The sequence below is a fragment of the Festucalex cinctus genome, chromosome 18, assembly GCF_051991245.1.
Source record: "Festucalex cinctus isolate MCC-2025b chromosome 18, RoL_Fcin_1.0, whole genome shotgun sequence".
NCBI lineage: Eukaryota > Metazoa > Chordata > Actinopteri > Syngnathiformes > Syngnathidae > Festucalex > Festucalex cinctus.
Genome location: NC_135428.1, coordinates 6,335,037 through 6,352,713, shown reverse-complemented (window position 1 = coordinate 6,352,713; position 17,677 = coordinate 6,335,037). Strand labels below are relative to the sequence as shown.

The following is a 17,677-nucleotide window of genomic DNA, read 5'->3' as shown; positions in this document are numbered from 1 at the left end:
AGACATGCCATAAATCCCATGCGCGTGTCTTGGCACTCGGCCAGATGTGCGTGCACCTACTCCTTGTAGCGCCTCAAGCTAGCACAATATATATTTAAGACGCGAGGCAAAACACAAATCACTAAAATAGAAAATATGATGACATCAATCTTAAGTTTGGTCTGTCTGTGGCTTTGTGGGTGATGACCACCTATTATGTGGGTGATGTCACATCACACAAGTGCCTCAGCTTTCTCAAATGTAAATATTAAATAAATGACTAACATAGTTGTAGTTTTTCAAAATAATTTGAACGCACACATTTCTGAAGGATGTTTTCTATAATGTGCACAACCTGGACTTGTCTCCCCTTTTTTGACCTTCCTCAAATACGCTGACGGTCACAAACAAGCGAGATCACTGAAACTTTCTAAGTTAGGTAGTTGCAAGGTTTTCTTCTTAGTTGCTGCCAAAAAGCTTTTGCCTACATCTTCCTCCGAGTGGAAGTATCCATGTGCTTGGCCACGGGGAGCAATGCCGTCTGATACAAGTTGTTTTTCCTGTGATCCTATCATCCCGGTGCAAACACCTTCACTTGTTTACAGCCAAATGTCCTCTAGTGTTCACCTTCACTTCCTGTCTGTTTCCAGCGTTAGTCTACGTGCCGCACATAATGCGGCGTTTTACCGTACTGCAGCATTCAGCGGCGAAAGGGTCAATGTCAGGGTTACCCATGAGGTCATTGTTCGCCGTGAGAACATTAGCGCTGATTGGTCTCGTCACCGTTTGATTTCTGGGGCCTGTTTCGCTCATGCACCTACCGAGTTGAGCTCCTTTAAACTCGAACGGGGTCAATTCCTGCCAAGTAGGCAGGCAGAAAGCGGAGAAGCAAGCAGGACAAAGGAATTTAAAATTATTATAAATATATCCATCCATCCATCCATTTTCTTGACCGCTTATTCCTCACAAGGGTCGCGGGGGGTGCTGGCGCCTATCTCAGCTGGCTCTGGGCAGTAGGCGGGGGACACCCTGGACTGGTTGCCAGACAATCGCAGGGCACACAGAGACGAACAACCATCCACACTCACACGCACACCTCGGGACAATTCAGAGCACCCAATTAACCTGCCATGCATGTCTTTGGAATGTGGGAGGAGACCGGAGTACCCGGAGAAGACCCACGCGGGTACGGGGAGAACATGCAAACTCCACCCAGGAAGGCTTATATATATATATATATATATATATATATATATATATATATATATATATATATATATATATATATATATATATATATATATATAAAATTAATTAATTGTATTGGATGGTGGCACACATTTTAGTTAGCGACTGACTGGTCAAATTCAGATAAAAGCATAAAATTCCATATAAAATAATCGCCTAAGTCATATTTTTCAGGAAACACAAGAAATTGAACCATTTGCATCATGAAATGATTTAGGCTAAAAAAAATATATTTTTTAGTTATTTTAAGAGGGTGATGATACGAAACTTATTGCATGTCTTTGTGATATGCATATTGCATGGAGCAATATCGCGATATCGATATTTTTTTAGGATGGGCGAGAACTACAAATTGGAAATTATAAGATTAGAAAATTGCCATAAACTGCTATATTGGAATACATACAGTATAGGTCTTTCTTTAAAATTAGATGTTTTTTTTCTTATATAAAAAGGTTAATGGATTAATTGACAGCTAATCGATTATGTCACTAATCAAGAATTATTTTTTATAATTGATGAAATGGTTAGTTAACTTTTTTAATTAAAAATTGTACAAATGCTAAAAAAAAAAAAAAAAAATTCTCCCATTGTTGTCGTCCTCCATGAAAACTGACGGATTATCTTTGTTTTGAACCAAAACAAAACAATGCTTTTACTTTGGAAAACAAAATCGACATTTTTGCTTTCGTTATTCACGTTACAGACAAAACCGATAACTGAATCTAAATAATTTGTTTAGGCACTGTTGATTTGAAATAATGTCCTGTTTTTGAAAAAATAAAATAAAATAAAATAAAATAAGGGATTTTTTTTTAATGTATTGATTAATCAAAAAAAGAGATTAGTTAATTAATTACTGAAATAATTGGTAGTTACAGCCCTCATAGTATTTTTAAATATTAAGCAAGTATGATACTTCAATGTTTGATACGATGAATAAACTCCAACCTCAGCACAAGATTTCACCTTAATTGATGTTAAGATGCGCTGATGCTGATGACACCAAATCTGAAACATCAATACCGTTTTGCTTTTGGATGAAGGAGAAAATCTCCAAGACATTTCTCAGCGGATTACAAAGTCACAACAGCAAAGCATAAAAGTGCTCCACTACGCTCTAGTGTGCTCCAGCTTTCACATTAAATGCTAAGGGGAGGTGGTGTGAGAGGGCATGTCAACAAAGCCCTTGACTGTGCTGCGGCACCATCTGCACACGTTGCATATTTAATTGTCAATAGAGATGCTCAAGACCAGCAATCAAGAAAAAAAAAAAAAAAAAGATCATATGCATCATGAACAACAGCCGCAGCGTGATTAGAGTTTTGTCTCCATGCTAATTGTGACGTCTCCAAGCAGGCGCCACGAATGAAGATATTTCAAAATCACTTATGTCAATCTATCCCCTTTGACTCTGAATATTTAAAAAAAAAAAAAAAACAGACTGCGAACGCACTTCTTATTTGTCAGTGAAGAAGACAATTTCTTGTTCATTAAATCTGCCGGGCCAGTCATCGAAAAGTTCACAAGGATGTGCTCCACCGATGCTGCACATTTTCGTCAGGACATTGTCTGGATTCTACTTTCTAAAGCTTTTTGTCACAACAAAAGTTAAACAATGGTTCGTCTCCAAATGCAAATAAATCCATTTGCTGAAGCGGTTTCATTTCTATACAATAGCGTGAGGGGGGGAAGCATGAAAAGAGTGACGATAAAAAGAAGAGATATTTTTAAATGTGCAGAGCAGAAACAATGTGAGAACAATGGAGCCAGACGAGGTATTTCTCTAAAGCAAACAGACAACCGCTGCCTCTTTGAATCTGCTGTGCGGCCACAGAAAATTAGGTACGCTGGTGACACGAGACATAATCATTTTCTTGGAGGAGGCCTGCTGACCAATTTATTCTTCTTACCTTAGGCTGGGCGCGACGTGGAAAGGCAACCTTAGGATCAATCTGAGGAAAGAGAGGGGAAAAAAAAAAGAACGGGGCTGTCAAGACATTTTAAAAGCATGACATCGACTATTTCCTAATCCCACACAAATAAATGCCCAGAGTGCAATCAGTCCCATGACTGAATCCCGTGTACACAAGAATAAAAATTGGCATTTCAGAGCAACAAATTAATTATTCACTAGATTCAAATGTGACTTTTTACTAACTAATCAAAGCATTTAAAGGTTCATAAATGCTGCATAATCAACTAGCATTAAGAGATGTGGTCTGCTTTTAAAAGTAGAAAGCATTTTGTTCAACAAAAGCTGCATTCAAAATGGAATTATTGTGATTACAAATTAAGTGCACGTGAAGGACAAAACAACATAGAAACAGATCTTTTTTGTAACACTGGCATTGCAAATAACTAAATAAGATTATTATTATCCCCTTTTGTCCGATTTAGTCTGGTTTAGTTCGATTGTCTATGAGTAAGTTAATCAATAAATTGTTGTGATGCATTTAAAACAAAAATTTTGGCTTAATGTTTCAATTTCCGAGTGAATGGAAGAGGCACACATGATGGATGGATGGACGGATGGATGGATGGATGGATGGACGGATGGATGGATGGATGGATGGATGGACGGATGCCTAAACCTAACCATGGATGGATGGATTGTCCCTTGCTGTCAACTAAAAATGACATCACAGTTACTCAGGGCCCAGGTAACAACCAATCACGCCTCAGCTTCAGAAAAGAGGTGCACCGTGATGGGTCGTTACCTCAGCCCTGAGCAACTCTGATGTCATTTTCAGGCAAGAGACAAAATGGCCGTCCCTTGAGATGCATAAAAACAGATGGATTGCGCTGCTTAACTCATATTCCAGCAACACAATATTAATCAGAATGTTTAGCCTAGCGGGGCTGCATAGAACATTTTTGGGTTGACTTCCCCTTTTAGAATCATTAGCTGCATCATGCCGTCTTTTATACAGATAATTTGCTAGCCAAGTCTCTCTAATTACGATCCATGTCAACGCTCAATTGATGGAGCTCCTTCAAGGCATAAAATACATTCATTTGACTGGGCAATGAACCATTGGGGAAAATCATATTCATTACTGCTGATCAGCGTCGAACAATATCTGGACATGGAGATGGGTGTAATATCGATTCATTGTTCGTTTAGAACTTGTATGGAACTGAATGATGATTAATCACGCGGGTTGCAGCAATTTAAGCAAATTGGGGTGCAGTAAGTGTTAAGAACCACTAGCCTTTTTTTTTTTTTTTTTTTTTTTTTTATTAAAAAATAATTGTTAATTTCTCAGGATTGACCAAGGAAATGTCGTCCAGAGAAAAGTCGTCCTAGATTTCCCTGATCAGTAATTTATGCTGGACCTGCCAGTCGATGCGGTAACATGAAAAATGTTCACGAAACAATAAATATGGAGGTCAGTCACAACAGCCCTGGTTTGACTCGCCATAGTCATTATGTTGGAGAGTCGCCGTTCCTCTGACCAGGAATCACTGATTGAATATGACACGGAGAAAATGAGAATCCCAGGCTGGTGACGCCTCCAAATAACAAGCAGGATGCATCGGATGAGCATGTTTGCCCGTCTTGTGCTTGTTATGTTATTAGCTTCATTTTCCCCATTAATTTCACTGGTATGAAGGTATGTCACACTAAGAAGTGGGGAGGGGTCGCATCAACGTTGCACTTCTAATAAATGCATACCAATACATTTGGTTACGATAGCACTGTCTTTTCTTTCCTCTTCCATTGACTATTTGCATTCACGAAAGCTAATTCTAGCCGTTCATAAAAGTTATTCCTTTGGTGCAGATGGATCCATTTAAGAAATGTGTACCCTGCTGGGGGAAAACAGCAGAAACAAAATGAAGGCAAGACGCATCTGCGCAGCTCAATTAAGCCAACGAGACTGACTACGTTTTAATGCGTTTGAAGGGAAACCATGATGCGCTTTGTCATTGCCATCATTTCTGCCAGTCTCGGTTATTACTGTTATCTCTCTAAATCAGCTCAAAATGAGAAATGAATTCAATAACACCTGAGTATGGAAACACTGCTTGTAATGAATTTCATTTAAAGATTTGTTTTAGCACTTAGCCTCAGGCTAAACCAATTGAAACTCAATTACTATGTCTGCTTTGTTTGCGCCAAGAAAACATGTCATGCTTGGAATACCAAATTCCAGCGCTTTCTGACCTACTGTATCGTCCTTTGAGGGCAGAGGAGTTTTATTACTGTATTCTTTTATATGACATATCTTAGGGTTATCACTTTATGACAAGCTCCACTGAAGCCATATTAACTCATTCAATCCCAAAAACGTATAAAACCGTTTTTTAACAGTTTGTCCTTCCCTCCCAAAAACGTGTTTACACGTTTGTTTGTTTTTTTTGTTTTTTTAATGCAAGAGCATACAGAAGGCTTTGATGCAGCTTTTCACATGAAGAGGTGGCTTAAAGCAATGGTAGTTATTGCAGCCAGCAGGTGGCAGCAGAGTATACGAGATCAACAAGGGCCATGTTGCAACAAGCTCATTTTGACAGTGTTTTTATCAGGAATGTGAATATGGACGAAACTGAGCTATATTCTAATGCTAATTGCTGCAAAACGGAAACAGATACAAATTCACTTTTTTTTCCTGATGAAAACAGAGACTCTAATCGTTCTTTTGGTGCGTTCCATGTTTTTATAGCAATTGAACAAAATATTCTGTGGGCCTTGCAAAATCAGTCAAAATCCAACATAACAGACGGAAGCTTCAGTGAAAATGGCTGCGAGTGAATGAGTTAAAAAAATTATCATCCTACACGTACGAACTATATTACAAATGTAGCTACAGTATGATACTATCAGAGTCATGTAGACAAATTAGCCAAGGAGAACCGGCGATTCAATTCTTTGGAGAAATACCGCAGCAGTACCTTTTTAGGTCACAACTTATGATGAATGACTCCTTCGAGGAATGTGAAATCAAGGGCAGGTGAGGTGTAGCGATTGTTTCCCGTGTTTTTACATACTCATGAATATGTAGTTTTGCGGTTCAAAACTATCGAGCCCCTAAGGCCATGGCGCAAAAATACGCACTGCCCTTTTGCACTGGATAACCAGAGTGCCACAAATTACGTCCTCTCTATGTCACCTGGATCGTCTTCATGTTCATTTACATATTGGTAATTTACTAATATTTTGGCCCGTTGACTTTTTGTGGTTTGGGAGGAAATGGCAAGATCCAGCTGCATAATAAATGTCAAGGTTAAGCTTCTTTTTCTATTAAAATAGATTGGTGGGGGGAAAAAAAACTAAATGAAAATGTAGAAAAGAAGGGAGATTAGGACAATGTCGTTCATAAAATAAAAACAAATAATTGAAGTCGGACTACTGTAGAATCCTGTGAAGAACATGTATCCATGTATAATACGGCACCCCCAAACCACCCTCAAAAAAACTTTTTTTTCCCCCTCTGTAATTATGTATTATATGGTTGCCCAATTATTATCAAAGTAAATAATATGAATGAATAAAGATTCAAACCATACAAATTAGAGTATATGCTAAATCCAGGTTAAAAAAATATGCTATTTTCCCACACATATGATTCTGTTTTTTTCAAAATATTTTTAAAATCAAAATTTCAAAAATATTCACTCTTTTAGTAATTTTAGTAAGCGCTTTCTTTAACTATGTTGGCAACTGATTTTAAATGTTGTGATGGGACATTGGAATTTTCTAGGAATGTCTTAGAATTGATTTAAACACAGAAACCTTCATTACTCAGTACCCAAAAAGTAGCTCTCAGTCTCGAAAAGGTCGATGACCCCTAAGTTATATTGTGTTTGAAATTATTGTTCTTTTCTTCCAACCCCGAAAAAAAATGTTCATTTCTTATTAAGCCCCGTGTATAACCCCTCTCGATTTGGGGTCTTTTTTTTCTTCTTTTTTTTTTGCAAAAAAAAAACAGTTATTGACGATGATTTTACAATAATTGATATCGTAATCATAAAGTACACTTTAAAAGCTAGCAGAACAAACTGTAGATGCCGGCAAGTAAAGTAAGCAGTAAGCAGATCCTTAGAAGCCCCTATTGGAACAGAAGGACCAATATGCTGTGAATGGGAATGTGCTTCCACCTTGGAACATTAGGTTTTATTGGTTACAGGATTATCTGCGCGAATGCGGGCAAGTAGCACTATTAAGAAGATTAGCACATGGCATTTACCTTTTGTTTATTGTTTTCAACCCGTGGACGTGTGAAGGTCATTAGGTTGGTATGTTACTGTACCTCCATTGACACACTTAGTGTACACCCAAGTTGTTGTGGATGCATTCAACAAAACTATCAAAACTAACTTTGACTTATTTATTATAGTGGATGGTAGTGCACTGCTTACTGTATTTTTATGTTGTACATGAGTGGCGGATGCGAACAAGATGTGATTTTTATTTTGCATTTAAGCTAGGTTATGCAGCTGATTTAATGTCACACTAAAGAGGACGTATCATTGAGCTCACCTACTGTATATGACTTGCTAAATTCATGCTTGTGCTTTGTGTAAATAGTGCCACACACGGAACAAAAGTGGGCCCCTTGAGACATCATCACAACCCGCAGTGTCAAAGTAATAAAAATGAGAACAGACCATTAGGTCGCGACCTCCCCACAGCCACTAACCCACCATCTTTTATCTTCTGCAGCCTTTTACAACAAGGTCTCTACAGGCTGCTACCGAGTGAGATCAGCGGGAAGAAACGGCACATATCTGAGAAATCTCACCAAAAAATACAAATAAAAAAAAAATAAAAAATGTCTGTATATCAATGCAGCTCTTGGGTAAACTCCTGATTAACACATCTGCCCTCGCACAACGGCGCCGTGCTTAAGCTTATAGGAAAGGGCTTATCAAAGTGTGCAGCTTCCCCCCCAATTTAGGGCTGTGAGGTGTTCCACAGGTGTTTGTGTGTGATAGCAAACAGAACGGACATGAAATTAAAGCGTAAATGATTCATATCAGGGCTGTCAATCTTTGCTGATCTTTACGGCTGAATAAGTCCTGAAAGAGGCCGTTTGTTATGCTCCTTAAATCAATAATAAGAATTTCACCAAAGTCAAAGACAACAAACACATTGACCTTTCCTAAAAATATGCATCAGTATGTCGGCTACTCATTGGTGTACAAGGTATTACATACCTGCAATGACAAGGTATGTCCAATAACAGAGCAGGATCGGGTGGACTGGCAATTTTTTTGTTAACAATCTGATTCACAAAATAATTGTCTCAGATGTGACAAATATTGTCAGTTTAGATTGTTAATGTGTTCCTAGAATCATTAAGACTGTTTTTTGTTATTGTGATTGATTTGTGAGCAGCTAAAAAAAGAACCCAAACCGAAGCTAACTTCGTTAGCGCTGCTGTACTGACGTCACCGGCAAGCGAGAATGCGCTTCAATCTATTTTCATTTTTTTTCCACTCTTAAAGTATCATGCTTTTATGTTGTTAGGTTTATGTACGTTCTTACAATTTTAGTCCATAAATTTTGTTATTTTGAACAATTTTAAACGGACAATTTCTGGACAATCCTGTGGCGTGACATCATCTCCAAGCGACCACGATACAATCTGGCAGCCCGATCACATCTACACCGACACCGGTACTTGTTTATAAAATGTTCTATAAATAATGTTTTTTTAAACAACCCCTTGGCATTGCCTAGGTACTGGGAAACAAAATAAAAATGTGAACATTTTTATTTTGTTACTACACCCACTCAATTTGGGATTTTTTTTATTTTTTTTTTTAAATGAATGTCACGGGATTTTACAGCAGGATAGGGGTGGACTGGTAATTTTTTGGTAACAATTAATTATCTAATTATACAAATTTATCAGACCACCCATCATATAAACGAGAAGAGTCCATCCTGCGTCATTATGTGCTTTACATTACAGGCTTACATTTTTTCAGTTTCACTTCAGTTAGCTTTAATCATTTTGAAAAGCAATTCCAAACTTTGCAAATTTGAGCCACGAAGTCGGAGAATTCATAAATTAATTATGTATAATCTAAATAAGATTAGGAACGCAAGTACATTACTATAATTTGACATGTTAAGACATCAATTTGAGTGCTAACTTTAATAATAATAATAATGGCTAATTCTTCTGTTGAGCACATTTAATCAATTTCTGATATCTATCCAGAGAAAATGTGGATTCAAGGAATCAGCTCAAAGAGAAATAGTCATCAGATGCAGCCCCCCCACCAATAGTACACAGAAGACACAGAAGCAGCATGAACTAATCACACTTTCAGCCATAATTAACTGCAAGGCAGCGCCCCTGCTAATGCAAGGGCACATCAGAGTTCAGATCATTGATTTGACTTTCTTTCCAAATGCTTTGTGATGAATATGCTAGATTTCATCTGGACCGCTCCTCGGCTCTTTCTACTCTACAGCTTTATTTTCAGATATACCTAAAACTTCCGAGCCAAAGGTTAAAGGTCACCCGGGGTCACTAGTGACGCAGACAAGTTGAATGCCAACGAGGTCGACTTTCTAGACTTTGACATTCCTCCTTAAAACCAAAGCGTTAAATCTGGGCATATGTTTTGTTTTCTCTTTGGCTTTTGAGGGTTGTGTTTTGTTTTTTTCCCAATACTATATTTACTCCAAAAGACAGACTGACTGGTGGTTAGGAATTCATGTATCTGTTCTGGCAAATCAAAAAATAAAAACGTGACAATTGGAATTAGAAACAATGAAACTGACTTATTTCAATTTTAGGTTCAGATAAAAAAAATAAAAATTGAAAAATAGTTCAGTTGATTTGTAATGAATCCAGAATGTATGACATTTTTGTTTTTTTTTAATTGCATGAAAGAAAATGAAGGACTTTATCAAAATATTCAAATTTTCTGAGACAGGACTATATATTTGTAGTGTTGTTTTTATAATTATTTCCTTTAAGAATTAGTTGTTGTGACCTGGCTTTTGTGAAAATTGAGTTTTTACAGTGAAGTACAGTAAATAAAATAAATACTTCAAAATTGTGAATCTTAAACTAAAAGAGCATTTTTGTGTTTTATTTTGAGCGTTAAGACTATTGAAGAGTGACTGTGCTGTTTTTTTTTTTGTAAAAATTAAAGGAAATATATTTGTTTAAAAATATCTTTCAGTGATTTTTTTTTATTTGTCAAAATGTACTACTGGTATCGGCAGTTGGTATCGGTATCGGTGAGTACTGAGGGTCTGAGTATCGGTATCGGTCTGAAAAAAAAGTGGTATCGAAGACCCCCTAATAATAATAATAATAATAATAATAATAATAATAATAAAGTCACCACACCCCTCACCACAAACTTACAAACACATACAACTCGATTTAAAAAAGAAAAAAAAATTGCAAAATAAAACTAAGATTGTTGTACAAGTGTTCATTTTTGACACTTTTCCTGACCAATATTTTTTTCCCCTCAATTGAGTTATACATGGGCATATTAATCGTGGAAAAATTGTGAAATTTTATTCACAAAAATTCACACAAAAGATCCATTATTTCATGCAGCAATTAACATCATCCTGCAATAAATCTGCTGCCTTGTAAAGTGCTCTTCAAGCGTTCATGCCCGCCTGAGCTCCAAACATCGTCAGGGGCAAACATATTTCGAACAAAGCAATGGGGGGAAATGAGAAATATGTTCTGAATTACCAGCATGTGTGTTGTGATGCCCGAGGCTGTGCTTCCCCATATGTCTCGTTCATATCTCCATCCAAGTGTTTTCATAACCGGTTGGGGGAAAACAAAGGAGCACTAAAAAATATATATACTGTAAAAAATAACACGAGCATTTTGGTGCAGATTATATTTATCCTGCATTTTGCTTTAAGATTGATTTAATAGCACCTGACGACAAATCTGAACATCAGAAATGTTTTGTGTTCACTAAATAAATTCCCAAATCCAATAATAACTTAAAGCAAATGTTAAATGAGTGATGATTTCCAATGCTCATAATATGAGTCAGCGTGTTCACAGTCACAGCCCCTGCGGCCTCTCACAGACAAGCCCGCTCAAGGTGACCCGTGACAGGAAGGATTGGCCGGACGGACGCTGTAACGTCCGACGCCTCGATCGAATCAAACATCTGCGCGCAGATCGGGAACGTTTGCAAAGTCTGCTCTTTTCCCTTGCGCTCGCGCGGAGCAAATCTTGCAAAGCGATATGACGGATCCTAATGCGTCGTGATGGCGCGATTGTTGAGCAAACACAAGAGCGGAGAGCGGCCAGTGACTAATGGGGAGGAAGAACGCACAGCCAGCTGCCTCAGGTTTGTTCTATTCGGTGGCACGTTTCTACAGAACATTAGCAGCTGGGAAATATCTATTTCTGAATGTGTTCTGAGTCATCAGGATCACGTCGGCAAGGCTGGTGTGTCAATCACGCAGTCAAACGTTCGTCGGGATAACAAGAGCCGAGCTTGATGAATTTCAAAATTATATATCATGTTCATATGTCACAATTTTTTTTAACCCAATAATGGCATGAACAGCACCAATTTTATTTATTTATTTTTATTTTTATTTTTTATGTTTAAAAAGTGAAAAATCACTTTATCATTGCCCCTTCATCATCAAGCTATATTGGGACAAAGACTTAAAAAATAAAATAAAAATAAAATAAAATAAAATACAATAAATTAATAATAATAATAATAATAATATATAACCCCTGTAAATAAATTGTGTGTAAAAAAAAAAAAAATCACTTTGTTATTTGCATTTCTCGCTAATAAAACCTTCAGTGCAAAGCAATCGCATTCAATCCATATTCTAATCACTGCATAAATTCAATTAGAAAATTCTAAAAAATCTCTCTTAATATAATAAGCAGCACATACTGGTGTGTGTGCAGATCGGAGAAGTCTCATAATCATCCAGAATGTCCGGAATGCATACTTTGTGTGAAATACTATTTTTTCCCTTGGTTTTGAATTATTAAACTCACAATATAGATAACTGTTAATTGGTAAAGATGTATTATGTTTAGCATAATTATTTTAACACTCAATTCTCTTGAATGTCTTCTCATATTCACGAAGAAATGCATCACTTTTTCTTTTTTTTTTTTAAAGGATTAAAGGGTTGCCTTTTTAAATGGTGACTATAAAAAGTCAGCAATAAGACTGATAACGGTCATTATAAACAATTAATTTGAAGCTTCCCAGTGGAGAAGCAGTTTAAGCCGTGGACCGTGTATTTCCCTTTTGAGTCCAGCTGAGCCTCTCTGCTCTCATTCCCAGCATGTCCCCTCACTCAAGGACAGTGTCCTATTTTTTCCCCCCTTTTTAAGTTTAGAATGAATACATTTCGATTCATTTCAAAGGAGACGGCAGCAGTGTCAATAATAGCTATGACTCAAGAATAACTACTGTGCAGAAAATACATTCAGTGGAGAAGACAGCAGTTAAATATGACCTGATGCAGTAAGAACACAAAACAAAATGATGTCATTTATTTTGCGGTGCAATTAAAAATGACCTGAGAATACTAGAGAGGACTGTTTTAATGTAAATACATTTTATTTATTTCAGAATATTTTGAACATAACAACTAAAGAGTGAGGAATTGCAGCTTTGTTTTCTCATATTTGGAGATAGAAATGTAAGACAAAGACAAAAATGTAATCCCTAAATATGGATTTAATTTAAAATCTAAAACTAACAAGACAAGTCACATTATTTATTCAAAGGAGACTAACAACATAAAATTGCGCTAGACTTGAATATAACATTTGTACTTTACATTTTCCAGTAAAATGAGCATAACTACATGAGATCTGTATGCATGTATTAAAAATAAAAATCTTGGGAGAAAAAAATATGGATATTGTCATAATGTGTCTACATTATCAACTACTTTTTTCACAGGCAAAACCAGTAACTTTTGCGAATATCTAGTTTGACTTCACAAGATATTGCGCAATATGTTCAATAATCATAAAAGTGAAATGTGAAACATTACATCAATGGTGCCCAAACTTTTTTTTGCCCCACGATCTCCAGTTTGGAGTGCAAAGCGCTACCAGTGAGCTCAAATTCTGGACTGCTAACATAGCATAGCACCTTATTTGATGATAGGCTGACATCTTTTGTTATTAGGGATGTAACGATACGGGCAATATCGTGATACCGTGATATTAAAACATCCACAATATTGTCGTCGTCATGTTCACAATATTGAAAAGGAACACATCTGTTAAAAAAGTCAGGTTGATTTCCATTTGTGCAGTTCTAGCACCCTCTAGTGGCTAGTTTATTAGTCCAATTTAATTTTCATTAGGGATGTTTTGGCCTTCTATGTTTAAAATCTATGCTAATTGTCAGATGAAGGGGAAGCTAATTTGCTTGTGAAGCGATCAATGTGTGCTTGCATTAGCAAGTAAGTGCCTCAATATTGTTTTAAAGATTGTAGGTGGTTTATATGCATTGCTGTTATGTACAAAAAGTACAATTGTGCTTTTTTTAGTATGAGCTCTTTTTTTATACAATACTGTGATCTTATTCAAATATCGACCCCCCAAATATCGTGATAATATCGTATCGTGATGTTTGGATATCATTACATCCCTATTTGTTATTGTTATGGTTGTTGTTGTTTTATGTCATGCAATCTACCAATACTATATTTATGATCGACTTGTCAATCGCGATCAACGTACTGAACATCCTATGTTTTCAAGTATAATTTTCTGGTCGTGTCAATAAAGATGCATTGTTTTTATCCATTTCAAATTAAAATGGTCTTGTGTATAAACAATTCCTAAGATTCAAGCCAATGAAAAAATACATTTCTAACAAAAACATAATGAGGACAGGGTCTTAGATGCGGTCCTCTCGTCTGACTAAAGTGCATGTTTACTGCGAGGCCAGCTATTACAGTAAGTCAGCGGGAGGTACTGTATACTGAATGAGCCCAAGGTCCTCAGGTTAAATCCTATGAAGAGCTTAACAGAATAATTAAAAAGTGCACAAGGAATTTAACTCCTTCCTGTGATTCCACCACAGCTGCTTTCCTGCTGTCAGTCGAAAAGTTCTAACAGTGTCAACTCTGCAGCCATGAGCCTGTTGGATATTTCCCAGACCTCGTCTCTTCCGGCACCCTCTAAATCTGGACTATTTTACAGTTCTGTGATAGCATCGGTCGTAACTTATTGTTCATTTAGCGCTCAAGAACTTTTGTCTTCTCTCTGTGGTTACTAATTGGGAACATATGGAACAAAGTGTGATCTTATCGCCCTCACCCCCAATAGCACATAAAGAGCGCTTAAGGCAATTTAGCTACATGACATGACATGAGCGCAACTAGCGTGGGAAAGCGGCTAATCTGAGAGTAAACCGAAACTGTAAGTGCACGACTGAAACTAGATTCCAGAATAGTCCAAATGTTAAAAAAAAAAAATCTCCATTAATATGAGTCTGAAAACCTTAGAGTACTTTATAGTCTTTTGTCATAATTTGTCATATATGTTTTATGTAATATCATAACTAAATACACAAAACATAACCTGACAGCCTAAAAAGAAATTCTCAGTCTACAGAATTCACTTTCAAGGAAATTTGAGCTGAAAAAAAAAAACATCTGTCCTGTCACTATATAGACATCTACCAAAAATGTCTCGCCTGTTTAATTATTCATCGACTGACAAATTTTCAAACGGCAAGAAAAATCCACAGTAGTGCCGCATTAACTCATGAATGAGTGTTTATTCATTTGAATTATCGAGAGTAAATTCAACTTGCATATTAAGATAGAAAAGTAAACTTTAAAAAGGACCTATAATGGGATATTTTGAGGGACGTGTTTTGAACCCTTTTGCAAATCCGTGACGACATACTACAAGTACGTGTGTCCAATAGTAGGTGGTGTGGTCATGCTCTTGACTGCACTTGTGTGCGTGCTGCATGTGGAGCGGAAGTCAAGAGGGGGGCGTGTCTGTCCCATTCATCCAGAGAAGTGAACATGCACACATAATATTCGCAGTGGAGCTGAGTTTTATTGCCTGGATCAGTGCTGAAAGGACCATCATGCATTTAGCCCTTATTCACGACCTTGAGCAAAGCGGGCTTTCCCGTCAGTCTCATGTTCTTACAAAAAAATGTCAACAGAAATTAACTCACCGTCTTTGAGTCTAATTCGTGGTGTTGCTGAGCTAGGACTTTTTCTACGCTGGCAGCATCCGTGAATGTAACAAACCCAAATCCTCTGCAAAGCAAAGACACAAACAACAACAGTGTTAAAAAACAAAAAAAAACAAAAAAAACGTATGCATGCAAAACCAATTTGGGATTGTTTGGAATGCAAAATCAAACTACATTGCATTGCACGTCACATTTCTTCTTTGACCTCAATATCGCTACAGTATTGTTTCTTGTTAAAACAGTCTCGGTACAGTGCATGTGTTTATCATCCAGATTGCGGACGTCCTGTGGCAGAAACTGAAAGTGAGCACGCCATTCGCCAACACTGGGCTGCTGCAGTCACAAAGTCAATGTCAAATTGCATTCGGTCGCAGCTTTACAGCAGCGAGCATTTAAGCTTATCTGGCTCGCTGTGAAACCACACGCAGGCGCGCGCACGCGCACTTTCACTCTCTCTCACTCACACGCACACAACAGTGGATTAACCACGAAACAAAAGTAAAAGCGATATCGCTGCATGGGAAGAAAAGTACACGTTTTATTTACCTTGAGCGTTTCGTCGTGGGGTCTCGCATCACCATACATTCTCTTATCTCTCCAAATTTACTAAAATACTCTCTAAGGCTGTCTGTGGACAGAGGAGACACATCGGGTTATTAGACAGACACCTACATGATGTTGTCATTAAAAAAAAATATAATAAGAATTATCATTTTAATAAATACACGTACACACACGCATATATACATCCCCCCGCCCCCCTCCTCACCCAGCAGCACCGCCGCGATGCGCATAGGGGTCGAATAGAGGACTTGAGATGGACGAATAATCGGAAATAACGTCGCACACACACCAGCCGAGGCATCCCACAGTGCGCACTCGCATTCGCACGGCACCGCGGCGACAACCGCCGCCAACACGCAGTCAACAAACAACACGAAAACAACAAGCAAATACAAGGACAAGGGCTGTCCGGGAGAAGAAGGAAAAAAACAACACTCTCACCTGGTGAGGTTTGCCAGCTGAGGCCACCGATAAACATTTTACTGTAAGGGGGAAACACAACACAAGTGAGTCCAGATGTCAGTTCGGCCATTTTGGCGACTAACTACTTCTAAAAGCGACCTTAACGGATAAAAGCGCGAGCTACCGAGTCATAATAACAGTCTCGCTCGGTGTTCGAGCAAAAGGGGGGAGGACACTCTCGGCAAAAGCTCTCGAAAACTGCCCGTTGGAAGGCAGCGAGTGTGGCGTGCCGTGTGGACGAATCCGGCACGCCAGTCCAAGTCCTGTCCAAGATGTTGAAAACATGCACAAAAACGCAAAGATTCTTACCCCGGGTCATGTTGCGAGTCATTTAGGCTTCCGGATGTGGCTTGACTCCCGTCTCCTTCCATAGCTATTCCGAACTATCGGCTGGGACTACGGTAACAGTGACAGACACACACAGACAGGCAGGAGATATGCAAAGCCCCGCTATGAGAATATTACTGAGCCGGGAACGACAGCGTCACACGTGGGATCAGCTCAGCCCCCTGCTCCCCCCCTCCCCCTCCCCCTCCTCCTCCTCCTCTTCCTCTCCCCTCCCCTCCCCTTCGCTCTCTCCACGCAGTGCGCTCTACCTTGGCCCACAGGGGGGCGGGGCCTCGCGCTGTCACCTAACCAATCCGATTGACGTCAACTCGGGCAATCTGCGACGCAATCCTCCTATTTGTCATTTCATTAAGCAATAAAGCCACGAGAGGTGAAAGTGTCCTATTGCACTTTCAAGCAGGTGCATAGTCTAATATGGAATTAAAAGATTCAAGGACGGCTAGGTGGAGCTAGAGCCCCGTCAGCAAGATTGTGTAGCACCAATTAGGCAGCATTTTATTTGATATTCTAAAATGTATTTATAAATTATTATCCTGGCGCTGTCCCTGAAAAAAAAATGGTTGTCCTCACCCAATGTTGACCAAACTTTATCTCAAGTCATCTTTCCCCAATGAAATAAATGCAAATGTGATTAATCTGTTTTCTTTTCCTTCTCAAAAATTCATTGCATATGCCCAAATCAAAACATGGCATTCTCTTAAAAAAAAAACCAAAAAAAAAAAAAAAAAAAAACCATGGCATTCTGATTTGAATTTCGTTCATAGAATCCAAGTTGGACAGAGTAATGATGAGCGATGTCATCCTCTCCTGTTAACATCACAACTTCACTTTTAACCCCTTTTCACACTGCATTTAGCAGGCGCAGCATGGAACAGCATTATTATACGATCCAAGCTCCGGCTGA

General features: G+C 38.2%; 1 protein-coding gene across 11 annotated transcripts in view; it reads right to left on the bottom strand.

Annotated features, from left to right (window-relative positions):
* Positions 1-16,932, bottom strand: part of LOC144005816 (RNA-binding protein Musashi homolog 2) — a 271,115-nt gene extending 254,183 nt beyond the window's left edge. For all 11 annotated transcript variants that reach the window (XM_077504186.1, XM_077504187.1, XM_077504189.1 and 8 more), the window contains exons 1-5: positions 16,735-16,932; positions 16,405-16,445; positions 15,946-16,027; positions 15,379-15,463; positions 3,141-3,182 (exon numbers count right to left, since the gene is read on the bottom strand). In XM_077504186.1, the coding sequence (XP_077360312.1) occupies positions 3,141-3,182; positions 15,379-15,463; positions 15,946-16,027; positions 16,405-16,445; positions 16,735-16,796 (312 nt within the window). In that variant the 5' untranslated portion in view covers positions 16,797-16,932. The remainder of the gene's footprint in view (positions 1-3,140; positions 3,183-15,378; positions 15,464-15,945; positions 16,028-16,404; positions 16,446-16,734) is intronic.
* Positions 16,933-17,677: the final 745 nt, after the last annotated feature.